At 41.1% G+C, this 24,283-nt stretch overlaps 1 protein-coding gene across 1 annotated transcript in view; it reads left to right on the top strand.

Moving 5' to 3' along the window:
• The window catches only part of LOC121278247 (protein lin-28 homolog B-like), a 218,530-nt gene extending 195,543 nt beyond the window's left edge, over window positions 1-22,987 (top strand). Inside the window, exon 4 of the mRNA XM_041188472.1 lies at window positions 22,612-22,987. Within this exon, the coding sequence (XP_041044406.1) occupies window positions 22,612-22,987 (376 nt within the window). The remainder of the gene's footprint in view (window positions 1-22,611) is intronic.
• The last annotated feature ends 1,296 nt before the right edge of the window (window positions 22,988-24,283 follow it).

The raw sequence follows: 24,283 nt of genomic DNA, 5'->3' as shown, positions 1-24,283 counted from the left end.
CTTCCTTGTGAAGGGACGACAACTCTTGATCCCCACAAGATTCCATCTTGACAACTTAACTGTTTTACAGGCTTGGAAAGGTCTTAACTCTTCAGATACTGGTGAATCTAACTATCCTTACAATATGAGGTCTCGGACTTTTGACAAAATTGGATCCCTGTTTGCCAAGTTCCTTATTTGCTTTGCGCAGACCGGCGAAGAGTCTGAGAAATTCAACACAAGCAAAACTTCTTATGGCACTGGATCATATGGTAACGGAAGATGGAGTGCATTTGCATTTGCAATATGCACACCAGGACCATACATAAAGGTGTACTCATACGCCAATAAAATCGAAGCCCAACATTCAATTCTTGCTGAGGCTATTGGCGGAATGGCTTTATCCTCACTAAATAAACCCATTAGTGGTTTATGCTCCGACACTGTGGTGAAATATCGACCATGCAGATACTGATGAAATTTCTTCACTCCAAATATCACTGATAAACCGTCCTCGTCAATTTGTGAATATCCCTTCTCGGCTGCAGAGAGGGTTCTGGAGACATAGCCTATTGGCCTTTTGGAACCATCTTCCATCCTGTGTGACAACACAGCTCTCATACCATAGAGTGGTGTGTCACAAGTTAATATTAATTCTTTTGATGGGTCACAATGTACTAGTAAACATGATGAGAGTAATAGCTTCTTGATTTTTTACAAAGGCTTCTTGTTGCGAATTGCATGACAAACGATGGTTCTTTTTCAATAAGTGTAAAGGGCCTAATACTGTTGAAAAGTTTGTCAAGAAGCGACCGTAATAGTTTATTATGCCCAAAAATGACTTGAGTTCAGTGATACAGGTAGGAGGGGGCACCTCCTTGATTGCCCTGACTTTCTCCTCTACTGGATGCAACCATTTGGCATCCGCTCAGTGACCTAAGTAAGTGACTTCTGTCGCTTGGAATGTACATGTCACTTTCTTCAATCATACTCCAGCTTCCAAAAATCTTCTTAAAACCACTTCTAGATTGGCCAAATGTTCAGCTTCTGTTGATCCTGTGATCAAGATATCGTCCAGGTACACTACTATCGGGGAAGTCCTTGCAATGGGCTTTCCACGGTCCTTTGGAAGAATGCACATGCAGATGATACACCAAAGGGTAGGCGTGTATATTATATTGGCCCTTGTGCATGTTGATAGTCACATACCCTCTAGACGTGCTGTTCAGCTCTAGGTATTGGTATGCATGGCTCATGTCCAGTTTGGTGTAAGACTTTCCTCCAGCAAGCTTAGCGTACAAATCTTCAATCCTCAGGATAGGCTATTCATCTAATTTAGCAGCCTTGTTCACAGTTAATTTGTAGTTACTGCAGATGTGAATAATTTGATCTGGTTTCATCACAGAGACTATGGGCACTGCCCATTCCAAAAATTGGACTGGCTGGATTATACCTAGCTCCTGTAAGTGGCACAATTCTGCATCCACCTTCTCCTTTAGGGCATAAGGTACAGGTCTAGCCTTACGGAACCGGGATGTCGTCTCCGAATCTACATATATTTTTGCTTGTAAGCATTTTATCTTTCCCAATTCATCACAAATTATGCTGTCATACTTCCTTAACAGCTCAGGAATTCCTCTTGTTCTCACTTGAAATATTTCCGACCAGTTGATCTTCATTTTTGTAACCAATTGTGACCCAGAAGACTAGGTCCTTCACAATGATCACTGGAAGCTGGGCTATCTGTTACCTATAGGACACGGGTACTGTGGCGATGCCCTTTACCTGTATGGATTCTCCAGTGCATGTCTTCAGTTGAGCTGTGGCTTGCTCCAGATTCAGTGGCTGGGTACCTTCATTTAAGTAAATAAATATGTGTTCTCCCGCCACTATGGTCAAGGCTCCCCTGTCTACATCCATGACTAGAGCTTCCCACTCACTTGAAGGGTGACGTTGATTGGTTCAGGTTTTACTGCTTTGACATAGAATATCAGCATCATCAGCTTCTGGTCTGTTATATTGTGCACATCAATCATCTGGTCTTGTCTGATTGGCTGTTTCGATTTTGCCCTGCCTTGCTTTATTACATGCCTTTTTTTGTGGCCGTAGTGGCATTCTGCCTCTTTAAATCTGCAGGTTTCTGGTACATGGTTACCTCCACATCTGTAACAAGATTAGTTTCTGAATCATTGCTGAAATGCTTCCACTAGACCTTTTCATTTTGCAAGCAGCAGACACTGTCTCCCACTTCGCGGTTGTCTCTCTGGTTTTTGCACCTTGCCCGGCAGCAGGTTCCTGCCCCAACTGAAGAACAGCGCCACGTTGCATACTCTGTAAAGTCTGCGAGTCCCTCTCAGCACTCTGTATTGCTAGTGCTATTTCCTTGGCGCTTTCAAATCGATGTTAACTTCTACAAGTAAATGGCGCTGAAAGGGGCTGTCATGAATGCCACAATCCAACTGGTCCCACAACATGTCATTGAGCGTATCTCTGAAGTTGCAGTGCTCAGTCAACTGCTTCAACTTCACTATGTAAGTTGCGATGGACTCTCCTGGGGCCCTTACTCTGAAGTTAAACTTAGATCTGTTTAATTACCGATGGCTTCGGCTGAAAATGTGTACCTGCGAAATCCACCAATTCAATAAAAGATTTAGAATTGGGTGCGTTCAGGGCCGTCAGATTGTGGATGAGGTTATATGTCTCACTACCACAGACACTTAAAAGAATTGCTTTCTGCTTCTCCTCTGCTGTTATTTCATTCGCCACAAAATAAAAACATCGGTGCTCTATGTACTCCCCCCAGTCTTCCACGGGCAAGTCAATTCTGCTGAAGAGTGGCACGACTGGTGAGTATTCTTTCTTTCTTTCCTTAAGAATCGATGTACTCATTCACGAGGCGAGGTACAGCGTCAGAGTTATTTATCCTCATCACCAATTGTAATAACCTTGATGTACCAGACAGGTTTCTTGCTTGAAACAAGTAACTTTATTATTTTAGAAGCTACGTGCTTGAACCAGGTCCATGACTAGAAAGCTCCACCCCTAAGATTACCCCCACTTAGGGATCATTTGTCAATACAATCACATTACCTCTAAAGGCAGTAGGAAAAGTTATACCTACAATCACTACATTGTTATAATAGGGTAACCATTATTCTGCTGTAATATCTACGTTAGATTTCCGAATTTTGCATCATGATTTACCACACCAGACATACACGGGATACTGTATTAGCTCAAGTGATCTTTAGACATACAGGTGCTTATCTGAAACAAATGTTAGGCTCCTACCAAAGTCCTACGGTGTTTGTGGAGCACAGATGTAAAATTCAGGTATAAATGGGTGGAGCTAATGCCCCTTGCATCTCTACCTGGATATACCAGGCATAGACTGATCTAACCAATGACCCTTAGAAGGATTCCCTGGAATCAGCCTAAAAATAGGTCCAGGAAATTTTCAGTTTTTGTTTTTGTGGGCCCAAGGGAAGCGGAAGTGCACCTCTGGAATCCACAAAAATCCCCCCTATCAGCACATTCAGGACTCTAACCTTGGCACCCAAGGCACCAGCCCCCCAAACTTGTCCTGTATCAATCACCTCACAGAGCTGCTGGCCAACTTGGCTCGAAGGTGGCATTTGCATGAGGCTTAAAACCAAATTTGGCACAAGCCTCAGGCTGGCACCACCACTAAACAAAATCAGCTCTCTAGTAACTTTGGCACAAGTCAAATGTCTTGGCCATTGTTCCAGTGGTATAACTAATCCAAGAGATTACTTGTTTCTCTGGCTGCAAATGAAAGGAGCATACATTAATGCAAAAATTATGAGTGACTGGTCAGTCTCTGCACTGCCAAAAAAATCTAGTTTGTACTTCTAGAGTGAATGGATTCCATTGCGGTTATGTGGTGAGATAGCTGTGCAAGTACAAGACTTGTGTCCCAGAGAATTGAAGTTCAGATTCCCCAATATCAGTTTGTAAGCAAGCATCAGGATTGCAATAATAACGAGAAGTGCCAACTGGTTTTCTAATGTCCTTCAGGTAAAGAAACCTGCTGAGCTTACCAGGTTTGGCCTGCTTGTGACTCTTAATGCCGTCTGATAACTAGGAATGGACAATAAATACTGGCGTCACCTACATCCCAGAAACCTCAACTAGATTAGATCAGGAACAGGCTTGAATATCCTGCTGACATTTATTCTCTAGGCACATGAATGAAGACTGGGCAATCTACTGGATGTAAGGTGGTCCATACCTTGAAACCTGCTTGGGTAAATGGCCTTAGGTAAAGGGCATGGAAAAAATTGTCAGGGGAGAAAAACCCTCCTTACCTTCACTTAAAAAGCAAAAAGCTAGATTTTGGTGAGGCTTGTTATCCTTGGTGCCTTTCTCATTAGCATCTTGTGATATTTTCTCCTTTACTGGGCAACCCATTTGTGCTGTATTGCATTGCTATACCAGAAGACTCAAGTGTTTTAATGTGACACAACTGTAATTAGGATGTAAACACAGGCCTTAGTTTTGCAAAAGTAGCTGCGGAGGCCCAAATCTAGAGTCCTGCCCACAAAACTGGACCCCACCATTTTCACAGGGGTGGGGGGAACGGGGCCTTTACACACTTGTGGTTCATGGAGGCAACTGCATATGTTAAAGTGCAGTTGCCTTCAGGCTGATAGCTTTTGGCTAGTGGGATGTCCAAAACATGACTTGTGCTGTTCAGACTTGGTGGGAGAAAGTCTTAAGTTAGCAGAATTTTTTGCAGAGGTGGAGCAGCCGTTTGGAGAGGCAGGTTACCCTTTTGGATATGGTCCTGCAACCATTTGGGAGAGGTAAGATGTCCTTTGGGATTGTTAAAAGTAGACATTAACGTTTGTGAAACGTGCATAAACTTATTGGAACTGTCAAGAGAACTGTCAAAGCATTTAAATCTCCCACCCTTTAAATAACTGAAAAAACTGCAGTGTTTTTTTTTTAAAAAGTGTTTGCTATTGCACTTGGTTGATAGAAGCCTGAGGGTTATCATTATAGGATTAGTGCTGCATGACTGATTTCACAATCTATCGTTATCACAGTGGGGTGCCTGTCAGTTCACAGTTTGATTGATTGCTATAAGTGGTTACAAGCTTTTTGAATTGGGACTATGAATACAAAAAATTGTTTTTGTAAAGGATTAAAGGAATTTAAATGTAGTGAATGGGTTTTCACCAATGAGAGTGTTTTTTTTTAAATAGCGAATTCATCAATAGACACAACTTTATTTAATCTCAGCACAGGCCTGGAGCACTACCCATAGGGGATACTGGGTGAGTTGACATGGTAGGTTTAAGGGCAAAGGGCGGTGGGTGGGGAACATGAGTTGATATTAAGTTGGCATGGGGCTATAAAGGGCCATAGGGTAGGTGGGAGGGTGTAGGTTGGCATGGAGGGTATGGGGCCATGGGGATGTTTGGGGGGGAATGAAGTGGCATGGGTTAGCATGGAGGGCTCATGGGCAGTGTCTGAGAGGTGAGGGCTGCAGGGCTTTTTTTGTTTATTCATTTTTTTCATCTCGCCATCAAAGTGCCAGAGCACCAATCCCAGCCTGCCTCCGCATCCGGCAGCCTCTAAACTATTTCTGGCATCACCTACCATAATGCCCATTTTTACCCTCGTCCCTGGACTGAAAATCTGAACGTCTGGGACACATTTTCCCAGTCGGGTTTGTGGAGTCAGGACCTGAATCGAAAATGCAGGCCATAAAATTTGAACTTATAGACACATAGAAAGTAGGAACAGGAGTAGGTAATCGGTCCTTCAAGCCTGCTACACCATTCAATATGATCATGGCTGATCCTCTATCCCGACACCACATGCCTGCTTTCTCTCCCTTCTGCACCTAATGATGCCCCTAATATCCAAAAAATTGTCAGTTTCTTTCTTGAATACACTCAGTCACCCGGCCTTCACAGCCTGCTGTGGTAGAGAATTCCACAGGTTGACCACCCTCTGAGTGAAGAAATTTTTACTCATCTCAGTCCTAAGTGGCCTGCCCTGTATCCTGACACGGTGGCCCTTGGTTCTAGACTCCCCAATCAGAGGAAGCATCCTCCCTGCATCCAATTTGTCAAGCCCTATTAAAATTTTGTACTTGCAATCAGATCCCTTCTCATTCTTCTAAACTCTGGTGAATACAGGCCCAATCGAACCAATCTCTCCTCATACAACAGTCCTGCCATCCCCAGTATCAGCTTAGTGAAGCTTTGTTGCACTCCGTCTGCGGGAAATATATCCTTTCTTAGGTAGGGAAACCAAAATTGCATGCAATACTCCAGGTGGTATAACTGCAGTAAGACATCCCTACTTCTGGAATCAAATCCTCTTGCAATGAAGGCCAACATACCATTTGCCTTCCTAATTGCTTGCTGCACCTGCCTGTTTACTTTCATTGACTGGTGTACAAGGACACCCAGATCCCTTTGTACATCCACATTTCCCAATATATCACCATTTAAATAATACTCTGCCTTTCTGTTTTTCACACTGAAGCATATAACTTCACATTTATCCATGTTATACTGCATCTGCCACATGTTTGCCACACAGACAGCTAGTCTAAATTGCCATGAAGCCTCCTTGCATCCTCCTCACAACTCCCAACCCCGCCCAGTTTTGTGTCATCAGCAAACTTGGAAATATTGTATTTGGTTCCCTTATCCAAGTCATTTATACATATTGTGAATTGCTGGGGTACCAAGCACAGATCCCTGCTGTACACCACTAGTCACCGCCTGCCACTCCGAAAAAGTTCCACTTTCCCACTTTCTGTTTCTGGTCTGTCAACCATTATAGTACATTAGCCCCAATCCCATGTGCTTTAATTTTGCCCACTCGTCTCTTAGGAGGGACCTTAACTTGCAGCTAACAGCTTGGGAACCTTGAAGACCTGAGTACTTTTTGGCATTCCTCTTGCCAAATAACAGTTCTTGTACTAGCCATTGTGTATGAAGCATTTTAAGACATTTAAAAGTAATGAAGCACTATATAATGTAAATGGTTGAATTTCTGCAGGGGGTCCTCCCATTTGTCTGCCTTAACTTCAGCGGATGAGCCATAAGAACACCAGAAACTTGGCAAGTGCTGCTTCGACCATTTTTCCACGGGTCTTTTGCCAATGTTATTATGGTTGGACAAGAGAGCCCCAGTGGAAATTCACACTCAAGCACTCTTTCTCAAAGTAGCAATGTCAGCCATCACTGTGGAGTCTTCCATTTGACTTCATCTTCAGCATATTAGAAGTGCTCAGCGTTGAATGTCCAGAACAGCATGGACTGGTTTGGTCAAATGGCCTGTTTCTGTGCCATATAATCTATGTCCCAGGGAACTGATTTTGTGAAGTAGAATTCTTGTGGGTTTCTCCCGATCTCCTGCCCTCTCTTTCCAGGTACCTCTGAAGTACCAGTGCCAACATCTCCAGGTGGTGTAGTGGTAATATTACTGGATGAGTAATCCAGAAGCCCAACCAAATGCTCTAGGTTCAAATCCCACCATGGTAGCTGGTGGAATTTAAATTTAATTAATAAATCTGGAATATAAAACTAGTCCTAATAATGATGACCATGAAACCATTGCTGATTTTTGTGAAAACCCATCTGGTTCACTAATGTCCTTTAGGGAAAGAAATCTGCTGTCCTTACCTGGTCCGGCCTACATGTGGCTCCAGATCCACAGCAATGTGACTGACGCTTAACTGCCCTCTGAAATGGCCTAGCAAGCCACTCAGAGATTGGCAACAAAAGCTGGCCTTGCCAGTCATGCTCACATCCCATAGAAGATTAAAGAATCTCCAAGCGTGTCCCAAATCTGCGCCAAAGGGAGAATCCCCTACAGAAATGTTATGCTCTGTGCCTTTTACTCTATTGTTCTTCATTCCCAAGAGCTTAGGCCAAATTTCCACTGGGGGATCTCCCAGTTGTCAGCCAGAGCATTGATGGAAGAGCTTCAAAAGCTCTGGATTAATGGCTGTTTTTCTGGCCTATCTAGGACTCTTCCATCAAAATTACTCCAAACGAGCCGTTAAAAACCCTGTGGAAATTGAGCTCCATGTTATTGGCATGTCAGTCTGCTCTGGATATCTCATTTCACTCTACTGCAGAAATTCTGTGTGTACTTTATGTCTTTCTTGATGCTAAAAAGCATGTAATGTATAGCTACCGATGAATTGCTAACAAAATACTCATTCTGGAGTGAAATACCTTGTATCTTAACATGTCATCCACAAACCTGAAAGGTTAATCCATGAGAAGAAATTCTGCTATTTTTATATAAGAGTACATTGGTATAAATTTTGTCTAAGTATGACATACAAATTGTATTAATCTTGATATTATGAGTGGTAGATTAACATTTAGATTACAAAAATGACTTCAAAGTTTTAAAAGAATGGACTCAGCATTTGGTTTCAAACACTTTAAAACAGGTTCAGTGATAATCATCAGCAAACTTTGGGGTAAACATTTTAACAACATAGTCCTCAACTGTAATCAAGGGAAACATTAGAAATATTAATAACAGAAAAAGGTCATTCAGTATAACAAGCCAATCTTTTAATAAATTAAAAAGCAACCTATATAGCATGCATAACATTTCAAAAGTGTCAGCAGTGCAAAAATCTGCCATTCTTTTATTATTGACTCAAAAACACTAACACTTCTCATGTGCTTCTCCCTCTTTCACCAATTTCTATCACAACTTGCCCAACTCACTGTGAACAGTGTTATAGGATGCCTATTAATCTCTTATTTGTTTAATTCTGAACAATATAAAAATACATTTTCCACTATTGTGATGGCCATCCCTCCTGCATGTAGTTATGATGCATTTATTAGTTTTACACACTTGTTGATCAGTTACTAAAATAATTAGCAAAGAATGACTCACCGATCCTAACTGATCCAGCCTTTAATATTTTTCTCTCATTTTCATACATTTGTTTTCTTTCTAAAATGGAGATACATGGGTCTCTGTCCCTTATTGATGCTGAGTAATCTTTCCATTGACTTTTCCATTATTACCCTCTGCAGTGTAATCTTTCCAGCTTATACACAATACAGTTTGCATGTGATTAATATATACTTCTCGCTGTGGCTATGAGCAGAGGTAATTCGTTCGTTGTTCAGATTCTCTCAAGAAATGGCAATTTCCTTGTGTCTGGGGATTTTTGTTCTGTGCAAAAATTGGGGAAATGGGCAGCGAATTGCACCACATGCCATCAGCTGCACAGCAGCAATTCACTTTCTGCTTATAACACATCTGAGCTATGAGCTTAACTAATTGCTTACAGTCACCGTGTGTGTGTGTATGTGTCTGTGTGTGTGTGTGTGTGTCTGTGTGTGTGTGTGTCTGTGTGTGTGTGTGTCTGTGTGTGTGTGTCTGTGTGTGTGTGTGTTGTGATATCTTAAAACTTGCTTTGTTCACTCTTTAGCATTGAGGGTGTTTGTGTGCTCCATGGCACTATTGCCAGATGAAGTGATACCAAAAGGTTAATGATCATGATATTTCCTCATATATCAATAACATGAACTGTTCAATATAGAACAGGACAGCATAGGCAGGTCCATGAGAAGGGATTACTATTCAATATAACTCTTGTATTCGAGCGAGCAATGCGGGAGGCAAATATTATAATCTAGGCTAAGTAGGCTCAGTCAATCTTTACTCCTAAAGTTAAAGACTTAGGGGAGGATTTTTCCTTCGTCGGGCGGGCTCGGAAGGGGTGGGTGGGAAGCCAAATGCCGCCCGCGATCAGGACCCAACCACGATTTCACACTGGTGGACCAATTAAGTCCCACCCTGTGTGAAACATGAGCAGCAGAGCTTAGCACTGCCTGTGTGTGTGTTGGGGTGGTGGGGAGGAGGGCGAGCACGAACTTTGCGCAGGTGTGTGCTGGAAAAGCTCCCTGAGCCACGGAGCTGTCTCGGAGAGATGAACATTTTTCAAAATAAAAAAAAAATAAAGGTCTCTAAAATGTTATAATGTGTATCCCCTCATGCAACTCTGTCACATGAGCAAGGACGTGTTATAAATTAAAATTTTTAATTCTTTATCTTATTTTTATTTGCTGTTGGAAACCTCATTCCGCCTGTTGAGGTTTCCTAAAAAATGCAAAGGCCTCTTGGCCTTTTCACCTGCCTGCCAACCGTAGGGTTGGACAAGCAGCAAAAAATTTCTTTTAATTACCTTTTTTAATGGCCTGTTAATTGTCAGCGGGTGCCCGCCGACCGATACATCGCGTGACTGAGTGATGATGACCGGACATTCGCCCACCGTCATCGCACGTCATCGGGTCAGGTGTGCCCCCGCCTGACAACCTAAATATTCTCCCCATAATGTTGGCATTGGAATGCTGGACAATGCTGTTACTATATATTATAGAAAGAAAGACTTGCATTTAGATAGCACTGTTCATGGCCACCAGACGTCTATAGTTTTAGCTTTTCAGAAGTATTTAGCCAACAACATACTTTTGAAGCGTAGTCATTGTTGTAATATAGGAAATGTGGCAGCCAATTTGCAAGCTGCTTCAAATGGCAATGTAATAATGACCAGATAATCTGTTTTTGTGATACTTATTGAGGAATAAATATCTCGCCATGGAATACGTTACACCCACCTGAGAGGGCTGACAAGGCCTTGGTTCAACAACTCATCCAAGAGATGGCACCTCTGGCAGTGTAGCACTCCTTCGGTACTACGTTGAAGTGTCTGCATAGCTTTTTGCGTGCAAGCCCTGGCATGAATCTTGAACCTAGAACCTTGTGACTCAGAGGCAAGAGTGCTACCCAATGAGCATCAGCTGAGATTGTGCAATATGGAGAGAGAAACTTTGGGGCTGTGTTGGTGGGAGGCAGCGTGTGAAATCACTCCACAGCACTACCTATTGGCCAGTGCCTGCCACTACATAATTGCAGCAACTGCTGCATTCAAATATATATACATTGTTGACATAAAAGCATGACCAAAAGCCCTGATTACATAATTACATGAGGTTGGAAAGAAAGCGCATGCAAGCAAGGACTTTTAACAATAAACTACTTAATCTCCTGTGGTGTTGCACAGGGAGCCAAGATTATCAAAGGGTTTGTTAGGGTAGACATAGAAAAGATGTTTCTATTTTTGTGGGAGACCAGAACTAGGGGCCATAAACATAAGATAGCTACTAATAAATCCAATGGGGAAATTCAGGCGAATCCTCTTTACCCAGAGAGTGCATGGACTGTAGAACTTGTTACCGCAAAGAATGGTAAATGGCATTGATGCATTTAAGGGGACGCCAGATAAACACGAGGGAGAAAGAAATAGAAGGTTTATTTCAGAGTTAGGTGAAGAGGTATGGGAGGGGGCTTGTGTGGAGCATCAACACTGGTGTAGATCCGTTGGGCTGAATGAGCTGTTTCTGTGCTGTAAGGACTAGAGGGTTAAGTGTAGTCTCTAAGTGAAGTCGGATCAGGTGGCAGAGAATAATTGCACCAGAGCCCACAAAACATGACTCAGTTCCTATTTAGGCTTTTATATTTCCATTGCAAATCTTCATGTTCATGTTTATAATGCAAGCTGCCTATTTAAAATTGCCACACTGGAACAATGTTTGCCTGACAGTTCCCCTTCTTTCAAGTGCTTCATTGCTCATGGCTGACTATGACACCATTGTATAAAGATAGGCAGGCAAACATCTTCTGGCACTGTGTTACTATGATTCTGAACCTGTCTCCAGGAGCTGCACACAAGCAACTTCCCATTACTATACATCGTTACACTCTGTGACTCATCAGTAAATTAAAAAAAACTGTGTTTATATGTTCTGATGAAGAGTCATTCGGACTCGAAACGTTAACTGTGCTCCTCTCCGCAGATGCTGTCAGACCTGCTGAGTTTTTCCAGCTATTTTTGTTTTTATTTCAGGTTTCCAGCATCTGCAGTTTTTGTTTTATATTTATGTGTGTGTTTATATGTCTTTCACATCCTTGTGGTCTAATCTATTTCTAATGTTGATTCTGTTTAGGGGCTTCAAAATCAGTAATGCCATTTAACAACCATTAATAGATTTCCACTACCTTCTTCCTGGGTGCCATTAAAGTGAGGATACCATTTCTTTAACAACCCAAGGGCTATTAAGGACAAAAGCATTACAACCTATCTCCTTTATTAGCATGTCTTATTGAAGATATAACTTAATGTGCCACACTGTAAATAAAGGAAGAGGAATCTGAGGGAGAGTACTCATACCAGAAGCCCCCTTTTGAAAAGTAGAAAAATACAGCACTAGTGCATTTTTAGTTATTGCGTTAATAACACACTGCTTGTCTCACTGAACAATTTTTATTAAGGCGGTGGGCTAGCCATATAAATACTTTGGCTACAAGAGCAGGTCAGAGGCTAGGAATCGTGCGACGAGTAACTCACCTCCTGATTCCCCAAAGCCTGTCCACCATCTACAAGACACAAGTCAGGAGTGTGATGGAATACTTCCAACTTGCCTAGATGAGTGCAGCTTCCACAACACTCAAGAAGCTTCACACCATGTAGGGCAAGGCAGCCCACTTGATTGGCATCACATCCACAAGTATTCACTCCCTCCACCACCGCTGCACAGTAGCAGCAGTGTGTACTATCTACAAGAAGCACTGCAGGAATCCACCAAGGCTGCTTCGATAGCACCTTTCAAACCCGCGACCACTACCATCTAGAAGGACAAGGGCAGCAGAGAGATGGGAACACCACCACCTGGAAATTCCCCTCCAAGTCACTCATCACCCTGACTTGCAAATATATCATCGCTCCTTCAATGTCACTGGGTCAAAATCCTGGAACTCCCTTCCTAATGGCACTGCAGCGGTTCAAGAAGGCAGCTCGCCACCACCTTCTCAAGGGCAACTAGGGATGGGAAATAAATGCCGGCCCAGCCAGCGAAGCCCACATCCCATGAATGAATAAAAATATACATAAGTTTACTTGTGTGATATGTCCACTTGTCATGCAGCAAAATTTAGTCTGTTAAATCGTACAATGTGCAGGGTTGTATCAGAGAAAATAAGGGGTTGTGTTAAAAGTATTGCAACTTCTAATTTTCTTCCTATCCTGAGATACTGATCATAAAACTTTTCATTTTCAGCTCTAAACAAGAGGAACGCTCTCTTGAAAGACGTATTAAACTTTTCCGGCTATTCATCTAGGAGGGGAGGGGAAACATTATAAAAATTCATTCTCCTTTTTTTTGTTTAGATTGCTGTTTTAGTTAGTTTTGACCCTAATAGTCTTTGAGTTGTGAAAACAGCATCTCATTTTAATGTGGCTCAGGAAGGGGGGTAATGGAAATCCATTGATGGTTGTCAAATGGCAATATTTATCTTGGAGTTAGTCCCTAAAGTCACAATTATTAATCCCCTACAAAATGTCAATCTCCATCTCTACAATTGTGTAGAATGTTTTCATTTCTAGTAGAATCTGATTTGTGAAGGAGAGTATAACTAGTTCAGGTTCTCCTCATGTAGTTTGTACACTTTCGAGTCTCAGGGATCAACAAGTAAGCTTGGTAAGAATTGCAGTGGTTACAGTTGTTCTGTATGCACAGTATTGTTTTGTGGTGTCTTTAATATTATGATGTACAGTCAATGGACAATTCACCGGTCTCAGTTTACCCCCACATCCCATTATATAACTGTACACCCACACCTCCAGCCTGCATTTAGGGAAACAGCAGCATCGTATACCTAAGATGTAAGAGTTTATAAATGTATTATTGAGAATTAGCTTCACAAAGATTAATAAGAGGGGGGCAGGCCTTTTGTGTTTTCATTGATGAGGCTTTCCATAGCAGAGCCCAACACTACTGTTAACAGTAGAAGTAGGAAAGTTTGACGGGTACCAAAGCAGAAGGAAGATTGGCAAATCAGTAGTGGTCGGCGGATTCGACAGGGGAACAGAAAGCCATTTCAGTGGCCGCCAACATGAATCCAGAATTGTTTGCCTCCTTGGTGCCAGGTTCAAGGATATCACTGAGCGACCTGAGGGGAGAGGATGAACAGCCAGTGAGTGGTCCCAGTCCACATGGGTACCGATGGCATGGTTGAAAGAGGGATGTGGTGCTGCAGGCAGATTTTAGGGAGCCGGACCTCAAAGGTAGTAATCTCCAGGTTGCTCCCAGTACCACGTGCTAGTGAGTATGGAAGTGGAAGGTTAGAGAGGTGCATGGCTGGAGAGATGGTGGAGGAGCAAGGGCTTTGGATTCCTGGAACATTGGAATGGGTTCTGGGGGAGAGAGGATCTGTACAGGCTATTCGGGTTGCACCTGTATAGAGCCGGTACCAGTGATTTGCTCATGCTATTATGGAGGGTTTAAACTCATATGACAGAGAGATGGGAACCAGGAGGTAATATTAGATGGAAAACCAAGGTGCACAGAGAAATGTGAAAGATAGGTAGCACTACAATAGGAAATAGTAAGGTATTAAGTGGGGTCATAGTAATAAGGAATGTTAAAAGGTCTAAATTAGTTTACTGTGCATGCATGTGAATGCACAGAGTGTGGTAAATAAGTTTAGTGAGCTGCAGGTGCAGATAGCCATGTGGAAATATGATCTTGCAGTGGTCATGGAGGCCTGGCTCAGAGAGGGGGCAGTACTGGCTACTCAATATTCCTGAATACAAAGTGTTCAGGAAAGATAAGGAAGGAAAGAAAGGAGGTTAGTTAGCAGTATTTACTGAGGAGAATATTACAGTGCTGGAGAGAGAGGATGTCCTAGTGGAATCAAGGACAGAAACTATTTGGTTAGAGCTAAGGAAAAAAGAGAGGTACGATTATACCATTGGGTGCATTCTATCGGCCACCAAATAGTGGAAAAAAGATAGACGAACAAATTTGCAAGGGAATTACAGAGAGATGCAAGAATTATAGAGTGGTTATAATGGTGGGGGGTAGGGGGGTGCTTCAATTATCCTAATATAGACTGGGATAATAATAATCTAAGAGCAAAGAGTGGCAAGAGTTTCTGCAGTGTGTTCAGGAGATTTTCCTACATCAGGTTTCCAACCCAACAAGGAAGGAAGGAAGGAAGCATTGCTGGATCTGGTCCTGGGGAGTCAAGTAGGTCAAATGAATCAAGTGTCTGTAGGGGGACATTTAGGGGATGGTATTCATAGTATCATTAGATTTAGGTTAGCTATGAAAAAAGACAAGGAGCAACCCAGGGTAAAAGTAATTGGAGTAGGGCCAACATCCATGGGGAGAACTGATCTGGCCCAGGTATATTGGAATCAAACATTGACAGACAAAGCTGTATTGGAACAATGGCTGCTTTTAAAGAAGATAGTTTGGGTAAGTCAAGGAACATTCCCACAAGGGGGAAAGAGAAAATAAGGGCAAACAAATCCAGGACTCCCTGGATAATGGATGAGGTAGGGAGTAAGATGAAGCAGCAGACGGATGCATATGACAGATAATTTTGATAATATAATTGAGAACTAGGCTGAATATAGAAGATTTAGGTTAGGGGTGGAGGGTGAAAAATCAAATGAGAGAAGTGAAGAAAGAGTATGAGAAGAGAAGGTATTTAAAATGAAAGGGAATCCAAAAATCTTCTATAGGCATATAAATAGTATAAGGTGGAGTGGAGCCGAAGCTGCCCATGTCATAGTGAAAGAGAAGGCAGTTCAGACACTAGATAAGCTAAAAATTTATAAAGAAGTATTTGAAAGGATGGATATACTTAAAGTTCATAAGCCATATATATTCATGACCTAATCTTGAGTGCCCAGGGCACAATTTCAAAATTTGTGAATGACACAAGAACTGTGAGGCGGATAGTGATAGACTTCAAGAGGACTTAAACAGGTTGGAGGAATAGGCGGACAAGTGGCAGATGAAGTTTTATTCAGATCACAGAATCACAGTGCAGAAGATGCCCTTTAGCCCATCGAGTCTGCAGCGACCCGAGAAACACCTGACCTACCTACCTAACTCCATTTACCAGCACTTGTCCAATAGCCTTGAATGTTATGATATGCCAAGTGCTCATCCAGGTACTTTTTAAAGGATGTGAGGCAACCCCCCTCCACCACCCTCCCAGGCAGCGCATTCCAGACCGTCACCACCCTCTGGGTAAAAAAGCTTTTCCTCACATCCCCCTAAACCTCCTGCCCCTCATCTTGAACTTATGTCCCCTTGTGACTGACCCTTCAACTAAGGGGAAACAGTTGCTCCCTATCCACCCTGTCCGTGCCCCTCATAATCTTGTACAAATCAATCAAGTCGCCCCTCAGCCTTCTCTGCTCCAATGAAAACAGCCCAAATCTATCCAACTTCTCTTCATAACTTAAATGTTTCATCCCAGGCAACATCCTGGTGAATCTCCCATGCACGCCCTCCAGTGCAATCACATCCTTCCTATAATGTGGCAACCAGAACTGCACACAGCACTCCAGCTGTGAAGTGATTCATTTTGGTAGGAAGAACAGGGATTCGGCAGTATAAAACAAACAATACAATTCTAAAGAGGCCATAGGAGCAGAGGGACTCAGGAGTATATGTGCAGAAATTGGCTGCAGGCAGACTGAGCAAACAGTTAAAAAAGCATACACGATCCTGATTCATATGTAGGGTCATAGAGTACAAAAGCAAGGAAGTTATGATAAGCGTGTATAAAACATTGGTTCGGCCTCAGCTGGAGTATTGCATCCAGTTCTGGGCAGCACAGTTTAGGAAGGATGTGAAGGCATTAGAGAGAGTGCAGAAAAGATTCATGAGAATGATTTCTCAAATAAGGGACTTCAGTTACGTGCACAGATTGGAGAAGCTGGTGCTGTTCTCCTTGGAGAAGAAAAGATTAAGAGGAGTTTTGGCAGAGGTGTTTTTAAATCATAAGGTATCTAAATAGAGGAGAGAGGGAGAAAGTGTTCCCGTGAGCAGAAGGATCAAGAACCAGAGAACACCTATTTATAAGATGATTGACAAAAAAAAACAATGGCGACATGAAGAAAAGCTTTTTTCTGCAGTGAGTGGTTAGGATCTGGAATGCACTGCCCGAGAGTGTGGTGGAGCCAGATTCAATTGTGGCTTTCAAAAGAGAATTAACAATTCTCTGAAGAGAAAACATTTACAGGGCTACAGGGAGTGAGATGAGGTGAGTTGCTCTTTCAGAGAGCTGGTGTGGACACAATGGCCTGATTGGCTTCCTTCTGTGACCATTCTATGATTCAAGAAAGCATCGTGGGCAGGGCAATTGCCTTATGGAGGCAATATAGCTACTGCAAATTAAGCAAACGACTTAATATAAAACAAGGAAGGGAGAGGGAACATCCCAAGTTACCCACATGCAAATGCAGTTGGATCTTTTTGATGTGTATTGTCTCTGTGCCAATCGTGTACACACCCAACAAGAAGTGAGGTCTGGGCTGAATACGTGGTTCACAACCTCAACAGCTCACGGCAAGACTGCTAAGTCAGGGAGCTCCGCACATAAGAGTTGTTAGGCTGTGGAATTCACTTTCAAGATTAACAGATGATGCAAATTCTGCCTTTGCAAACTGTCCAGTTTAAAAGTCACATCCTCATGTTTAAAGCCCTTTGTAGCTTCATGATGCTAGTGTTGTTGCTTCCAAAATTGGTGGTGGGTAGGCCATTTGAGAATATTCGCATACCAAGCACTTTATATAAATATGTTGTGAGTCTTGCTGGTAAAAGTAAGAGGGCATTAATGTATACCAGCTCTTTTAAGGAGTAATTCTTGGCCAACGCTATGCTTTGATCTGGATGAATATATGAACAAAGTATCTGGGTTTTGTCCCTCTTAACTTTCAATTAGCCTTGATCAAAGCCTTATTAGAGGCCAAGCTGTGCTTAATCTATAACACTGCTTAAATGTTGCTCTAATCCAGATTGGATCTTATGTTTTATGTCCAGTCATTACCCAGATCATTTCAGTAAAAGGGCCCATGTTAATCTTCCATGTGGGCTTTACTGCCCTCTAGTGGTAACATGAATACTTTTGGTGCATTTGGAATAAAGAGTGGCATAAAATTTCTTCACATAATATATTGTCTTTCTTCTGTTACCTGATTGCAGCAATGCATTTGAAAACTTTGTTTCACATCCTAGCATTTCATTGTCCTCAGCAGTAGTATTTATTTGTCAGGCATGGGGAGATTTGAAGCTTGCTTGTTCTCGTTCACTCTTTTTCCTCTTACACGCATTCTCGTTCTCTTCCTCCCTCCTGCTCCCTAGGCAGCCTGTTTACATGTAACAACTAATTAGAGAGCTTTTGCAGCATTTTGTCGGAGCTGTATGCTTTCTAACTGTACAGTTTCAAAGATTGTCATGCCTTGACACACATTGGAATCACAATATTCTTCATCATCTAGCCATAGTCCCAGTGGACCATAGGCATCTCTTCTCCATTAGAAAGAGACAATTTTAGCAACTTGTAGCTTGAAGGGTGCCACTCTGCAAGCATTAGGCAAGGAGGCAGGGCCTCCATGAAATACCTAAGCCAGTACAAGGATTGAATCCAAGCCATTGGCAAGTTTCTGCATCACGCTATAGTTATCTACTCAGCTGAGCTAATGGACTTCACATTATTACTGTGTTGTTAAAGCATGTGTATGATCCTTAGATGATGACTGTGGATGAGGTAGATTATGCACTGATTCAGAACAGGAACAGTCTAATTTTCTGATCAGTGCATGCTCCCAACTCTTTCAACTTGCATTCCTTTCCTTGTTCAGTTTTGGCTGATTGCTTTTCTTCTTTCTGCTAGAACATCAATGCTGCAATGTTTTTTTTACAGTCCTATGATCCAGCACCCATCCTGTACTTTTGCATGTGGGTAATTTGTAGTCTACTGTACATCCCTCCCTCTATTCACACCTACTTATCCCAGGCACATGCAAAGCATCGTGATACCATTCCTTCACTTTGGATTTTTACATAAAACTTTTTTAACTTGCTATGTCCCAACTACCTCAAAATCTTCTACAATCTGAACCTCACAGATTAAGATCCATTCTTACATCTCTTGCTGAAAAGAGGGTCATGTTGCCAAAGCTTTTCATCTTGCGTTCATCATGCTATCTCCATAGCAACACCTCAGCCAGCCACTGCCAACCCCTTTTCTGCTGTAATATAAATTGTTGTGATTGTTTGAAATTTGGCATTCTTGTGTTGGTCCTGATGAGTGCAAGATGAAAAGCTTCAGCAGCGTATCTCACTTTTCAGCAATATTTAAAATTTCACTCCGTGTCCGTGACAACCTTTACAATGTACCTTATGATATTTCATGATAGGAAAAGCTTAATATGAATCTAAGTTGTTGAGTCAGCCCAACCATACTTATGCTCACACAACTTTAACCTTGGCAAAATGTTAATTTACTCATTTTATAGTACAAATGTTAAGATAATTGTTTTACTTGCAAATAAATGCTTGTGGTTAGTTATGCATTTTTATGCTTTTTTCTGCATCCTACTAGAATTAGTCTCCTAGACCTTAATAGCTCTTTATTTGTACATTAAGTGCAGTTTGGCCCATAACTATGTGTTGGTGATCTTGCCACATTTATCAAGTAACTGTAGCTTTATTCCACTGTGTATTGAGTATTATGCCCAATTGATAAAGTAACTAACTTTATTATTTAAAGGCAATGGATCAAGGTTAATTGCTTGTTAGAGAATCAAAACCAGATACTTTTGAAAAATAATAAATCTTTCATCTGCAAAGTAAGGTCATTTTCATCTCAATCATATTTGTCTCCCAAAGATGATGTGATTGATTAAGCATAAAAATTTCAACCTCACGAACTCCACTGACAGTGTGACTCTGGTATTGTTGAAGGGAAGTACTACCGTTAAAAGCAAATCTGGACCATGTGAACAGCAGCAACAGGAGAGTATTTGTCACCCTGGCATGGAGTGTTAGTTTTCAGCCCAGGGTTGATTTTTCAATTTGAACGGATAGGGATGTCACAAAATTACCATACTTTTCATAATATTATTGTGGGTTATTGTAAAGTAGGCTTATGTTTGTGTGTATGGATGGTTCTGTCTATGTAGCTAATTTAATTAAACCAGAGTTGGATAGACTGCAAGGTTGAAATTATCAAAAGTGTTGGGTGTTAAAAAGGGTATTTGAAATGCTAATGAGTGAGCTAAGGTAAAGTCAGTAGATAGGATGTGAATGAAATTGTGTTTTAAGATAAGTGACTTGGATGAAGGGACTGAAGGAATGGTGGCTAAATTTGCTGACGACACAAAGATAGGTAGGAAAGTAAATTGTGAAGAGGAATTAAGAAGGCTTTAAAGTGACATAGATTAAGTGATTGGGCAAAGATCTGGCAAATGGAGTATAATGTGGGTAAATGTGATTTTGTTAGTTTTGGCAGGAAGAATAAAAATCAAGCTTATTATATAAATGGTGAGAGATTGCAGAGCTCTGAGATTCGGAGGGATCTGGGTGACCTAGTGCATGAATCACAAAAGATTAGTACCCAGGTACAGCAAGTATTTTTTTTTGTATTCATGGGATGTGGGCTTCACTGTCTGGGCCAGCATTTATTGCCCATCCCTAGTTACCCCTCAGAAGGGAGAGATATCTAGAAGGGTATCTAGGAAAGCTAATAGAATGTTATTGTTTATTGCAAGGGGAATTGATTACAAAAGTAGGGAAGTTATGCTTCAGTTGTACAGGGCATTGGTGAGACCACATCTGGAGTACTGTTTACAGTACTGGTCGTCTTATTTAAAGAAAAATGTAAACGGATTAGAAGCAGTTCAGAGAACGTTTACTAGACTAGTACCAGGAATGGGCGGGTTGTCCTATGAGGAAAGGCTGGACAGGTTAAGCTTGTATCCACTGGAATTTAGAAGAATAAGAGGCGACTTAATTGAAACCTTTAAAGATCCTGAGGATGTTTCCTCATGTGGGAGAATCTAGAACCAAGAGTCACAGTTTAAAAATAAGGGATTGGTCGTTTAGGACAGAGATGAGGAGAAATTTGTTCTCAGAAGGTTGAGAGTCTCTGGAACACTCAACCTTAAAAGGCAGTGGAAGCAGAGTCTTTGAAGATTTTTAAGGCAGAGCTAGATAGATTCTTGACTAACAAGGGGCTGAAAGGTTATTGGGGATAGGCAGGAATGTGGGGTTAAGGTTACATTCAGATCAGCCATGATCTTATTGCATGGCAGAGCAAGCTTGAGGGGCCGAGTGGCCCACTCCTGTTCCTAACTTGTATATTCATAAGTAGAGTTTGGTTTTCAAAGAAACACGATAACATTTTACAACTGACAGGATAAATAGAGCAAGGTTATTAGTTTATTTTCCCCAAGTGAAAAGGCCATATTGACGACATGAAAGATTTTTATTGTATGAGAAAAATAAATTCCAAAGACATATGGAAACAATGGGATTTACAGATTAAAGAGGAAGGAATATATTTAAAGAAGGATGGAAGGTTATATCAGGGGTGGCCATGTAAGATCTAAAAATACACCATGTGAAACAGACTTGGGGAAACAGCCTCTACCACTTTGCAGAAGTTGTGTTAAAAAGCCTTTTGAATTCCACTGTTGATTGGGTGCTGTAGTAACCTTGCTGGATTGCCTCTGTACATTTAAAATCTATTTTGGACTGTTGCCTTAAAGGGGGTGTGTAGTTGGGAGTCAGGTTAATTAGGAATTTTGGTATTTGTTATATTATTAAGTAACAGTGTAACTGTAATCTTGTGTATGTGTTCTAATTATTTTCTTTTGCTAATAAATGTTTTAATTTAATTTTTAAAATCGATAAAGGTGTTAGTGAACTCATTACTTCTGAACTCAATGCAAAAAACCTTCTCGTAATAAATGCATATTGCAAAACCATTATGATAGTGTGGCCAAGTTTCCCTTGTGGATTTGGTCGGCCTGGCGAATACCACCTGCCATATCATAACAGGGAGCTCTGAAAGTGACAGATCACCAAGAATTTCCTTTGAGCTGCTTTCACTTTACTATCTAGCATTGCTGGAAATATAGTGAACTCCACACCACTTCTTTATATGAGCAGGATTAACGCTAAGAAAATTTATGAAATATATGGATTAAGAAAATTGCAATTGAGCGCTCTTAAGGTCAGAAATAAAATCAGAAAATGCAGGGAACAATTGACAGGACAGGCAGCATCTGTGGAGGGAAGCAGAATTAACATTTCAGTCTGTTTTAAGATCATTAGGTAAGGGTTTGAATGTTGAATCATGTGTAAGGTTTCTCTATAAACTATTATATAGCATACTACTGTGAAATAAATATTCTCTTTTGAAATGATCGCTGATTTAACTTATATAAGTTGTAATAATGTGAGTTTTATTGTGATATAAGTAACCAACTACATCATTACAGTATTTATAGACATTTTAACATGCTGATTTTATTTTCCAATTTTGTCTTGGCCATGTAAGATGTACCATTATAATCTCTTTTGATTCTGCAAGGATATTGTGTTTGGCAACAAAGCAAGTAAAAGGCCTATTTTGCATTTTGTTGTAAGTAAATATAGGAGTGATGTCCCTGCAGCTACATCTACTGATAAATTTAATTGTAAGCATTACCATATCTCTCCTTTTATTTTAATACAGATGTTACAACTGTGGTGGCCTTGATCATCATGCTAAGGAATGTAATCTACCTCCTCAGCCAAAGAAGTGCCATTACTGTCAGAGCATCATGCACATGGTAGCTAACTGCCCTCTCAAAACTGTTCCTCCACAGTCCCTTATTCCTCAGGGAAGATATGAAGCAGATCCTCAACCTTCCACCTCTTCATATGCTGCTTTCCCTAGAGAAATGGGAGGGGCCCAAGGCTACCCAGCTCTGTCTCATCTTCAGGAGGGAAAACCAGAGGCTGAACACTCTGGCAAGTCATCCCATGAAGCTTCTTCAAGCAAGTTGTCTGCATCACCTGAAGAACCAAGCAGAAAGGGGCCTTCCATTCAGAAGCGGAAAAAAACATAAAAGCAAGCTACGCGACTGCTTTTGAGGCTTTTTTTTTTTTTAAATAGGATCCCAAACTACCTCATACTTGCAAAAGTACAGGGGAAGTAAATTCACAAACTGCAGCTCCTTTTTTGAGGAAAAAGAAAGATACAGTGAATCAACAAACTTTGAACTGGTCAATTCACTCCATACAAAGAGTTATTATTGGATTAAGTTCATGCACGTCCACTGTGCTCTATTTTTACCTTTATATGCAGAAACCTCTGTAAATCACCCAGCAGCATATGTGTTTCAGTGTCAATTTGCCATGTTTAATTCCCTTGACTTTTCTAATCTTTTATAACAAGTACTGTTCACAATCCCTTTGGTAAACTTTCGGAATTGCAAAGCAATACACAACACTATGATCAACCCTAGAATTTTCTTCAGAGGCTCTGTTCCACTCACTGGGCAGCTGAAGCAATACCATTAAAGTCGGAAACCAAAGGAAATCAAGATGTGGATGCTGCCGGAGCTGAGGTACCAAGAAAATTAACAGATGTGTAATTAATAATACATGGTAGTGTCTTACTTCCGTAGGCAATATTCATCGTTGTGAGATACGAGCCACTACCATGAATCTTAACCTTAGGGGAGTCGAAGCTACAGATAATGTGAATGTGTTTGTGTGTTTGTGTTGCAAGTGCTTTTTGGTTGTTTTTTTTTGTTAATTGTGTCTTAAACTCAATCTGTGAACACTGTAGTATTCTTTCATATATATCTATATATATATTACATATATCTATATATATTATATATGTACAGATATATATAGATATACATACAAAAAAATTAAAAAGAGAGTGCAGAAGATTTGAATGTCATGCCATTTCTGCTAATGCTCTGCAGTAAACACCTAAGCAGCAGTTGGCATTGTTTCCATGTCCAGCTACAATAGTTGCAGTATTAATTCTTATATATAAATAAGTTCACCTAAGATCAAATGATTCCAGTGTTAGTAAGTTGCCTATTCCGCAGTTAATTCAATAATTTGATATGTCTTTTGAATACCAGCATCTACAAAGTTGATTCTTAATTGGGAATTTGGCCACTGAAGAAACGAAGGTGCACATTTCAGTTTAAAGATTAGCCTGAGTGTAATGTGCTATTTCATTTTATAATACCATGTAGCCAGCTACTGAAGTTCATGTTGAAGACTTTGGGGTGAGCATTGACGTGCTCTTGTTTTTGTCATGACACAGCATACCTCTCTCTGCAGTGCGGGGAAATTGTATATACTCCTGACAGTTCAGTAATTTTAATCCTTTTGGTACT

Source organism: Carcharodon carcharias, chromosome 5 (genome assembly GCF_017639515.1).
Source record: "Carcharodon carcharias isolate sCarCar2 chromosome 5, sCarCar2.pri, whole genome shotgun sequence".
NCBI lineage: Eukaryota > Metazoa > Chordata > Chondrichthyes > Lamniformes > Lamnidae > Carcharodon > Carcharodon carcharias.
Note: the sequence above shows the minus strand (reverse complement) of the source record. Positions and strands in the feature narration are given on the sequence as shown.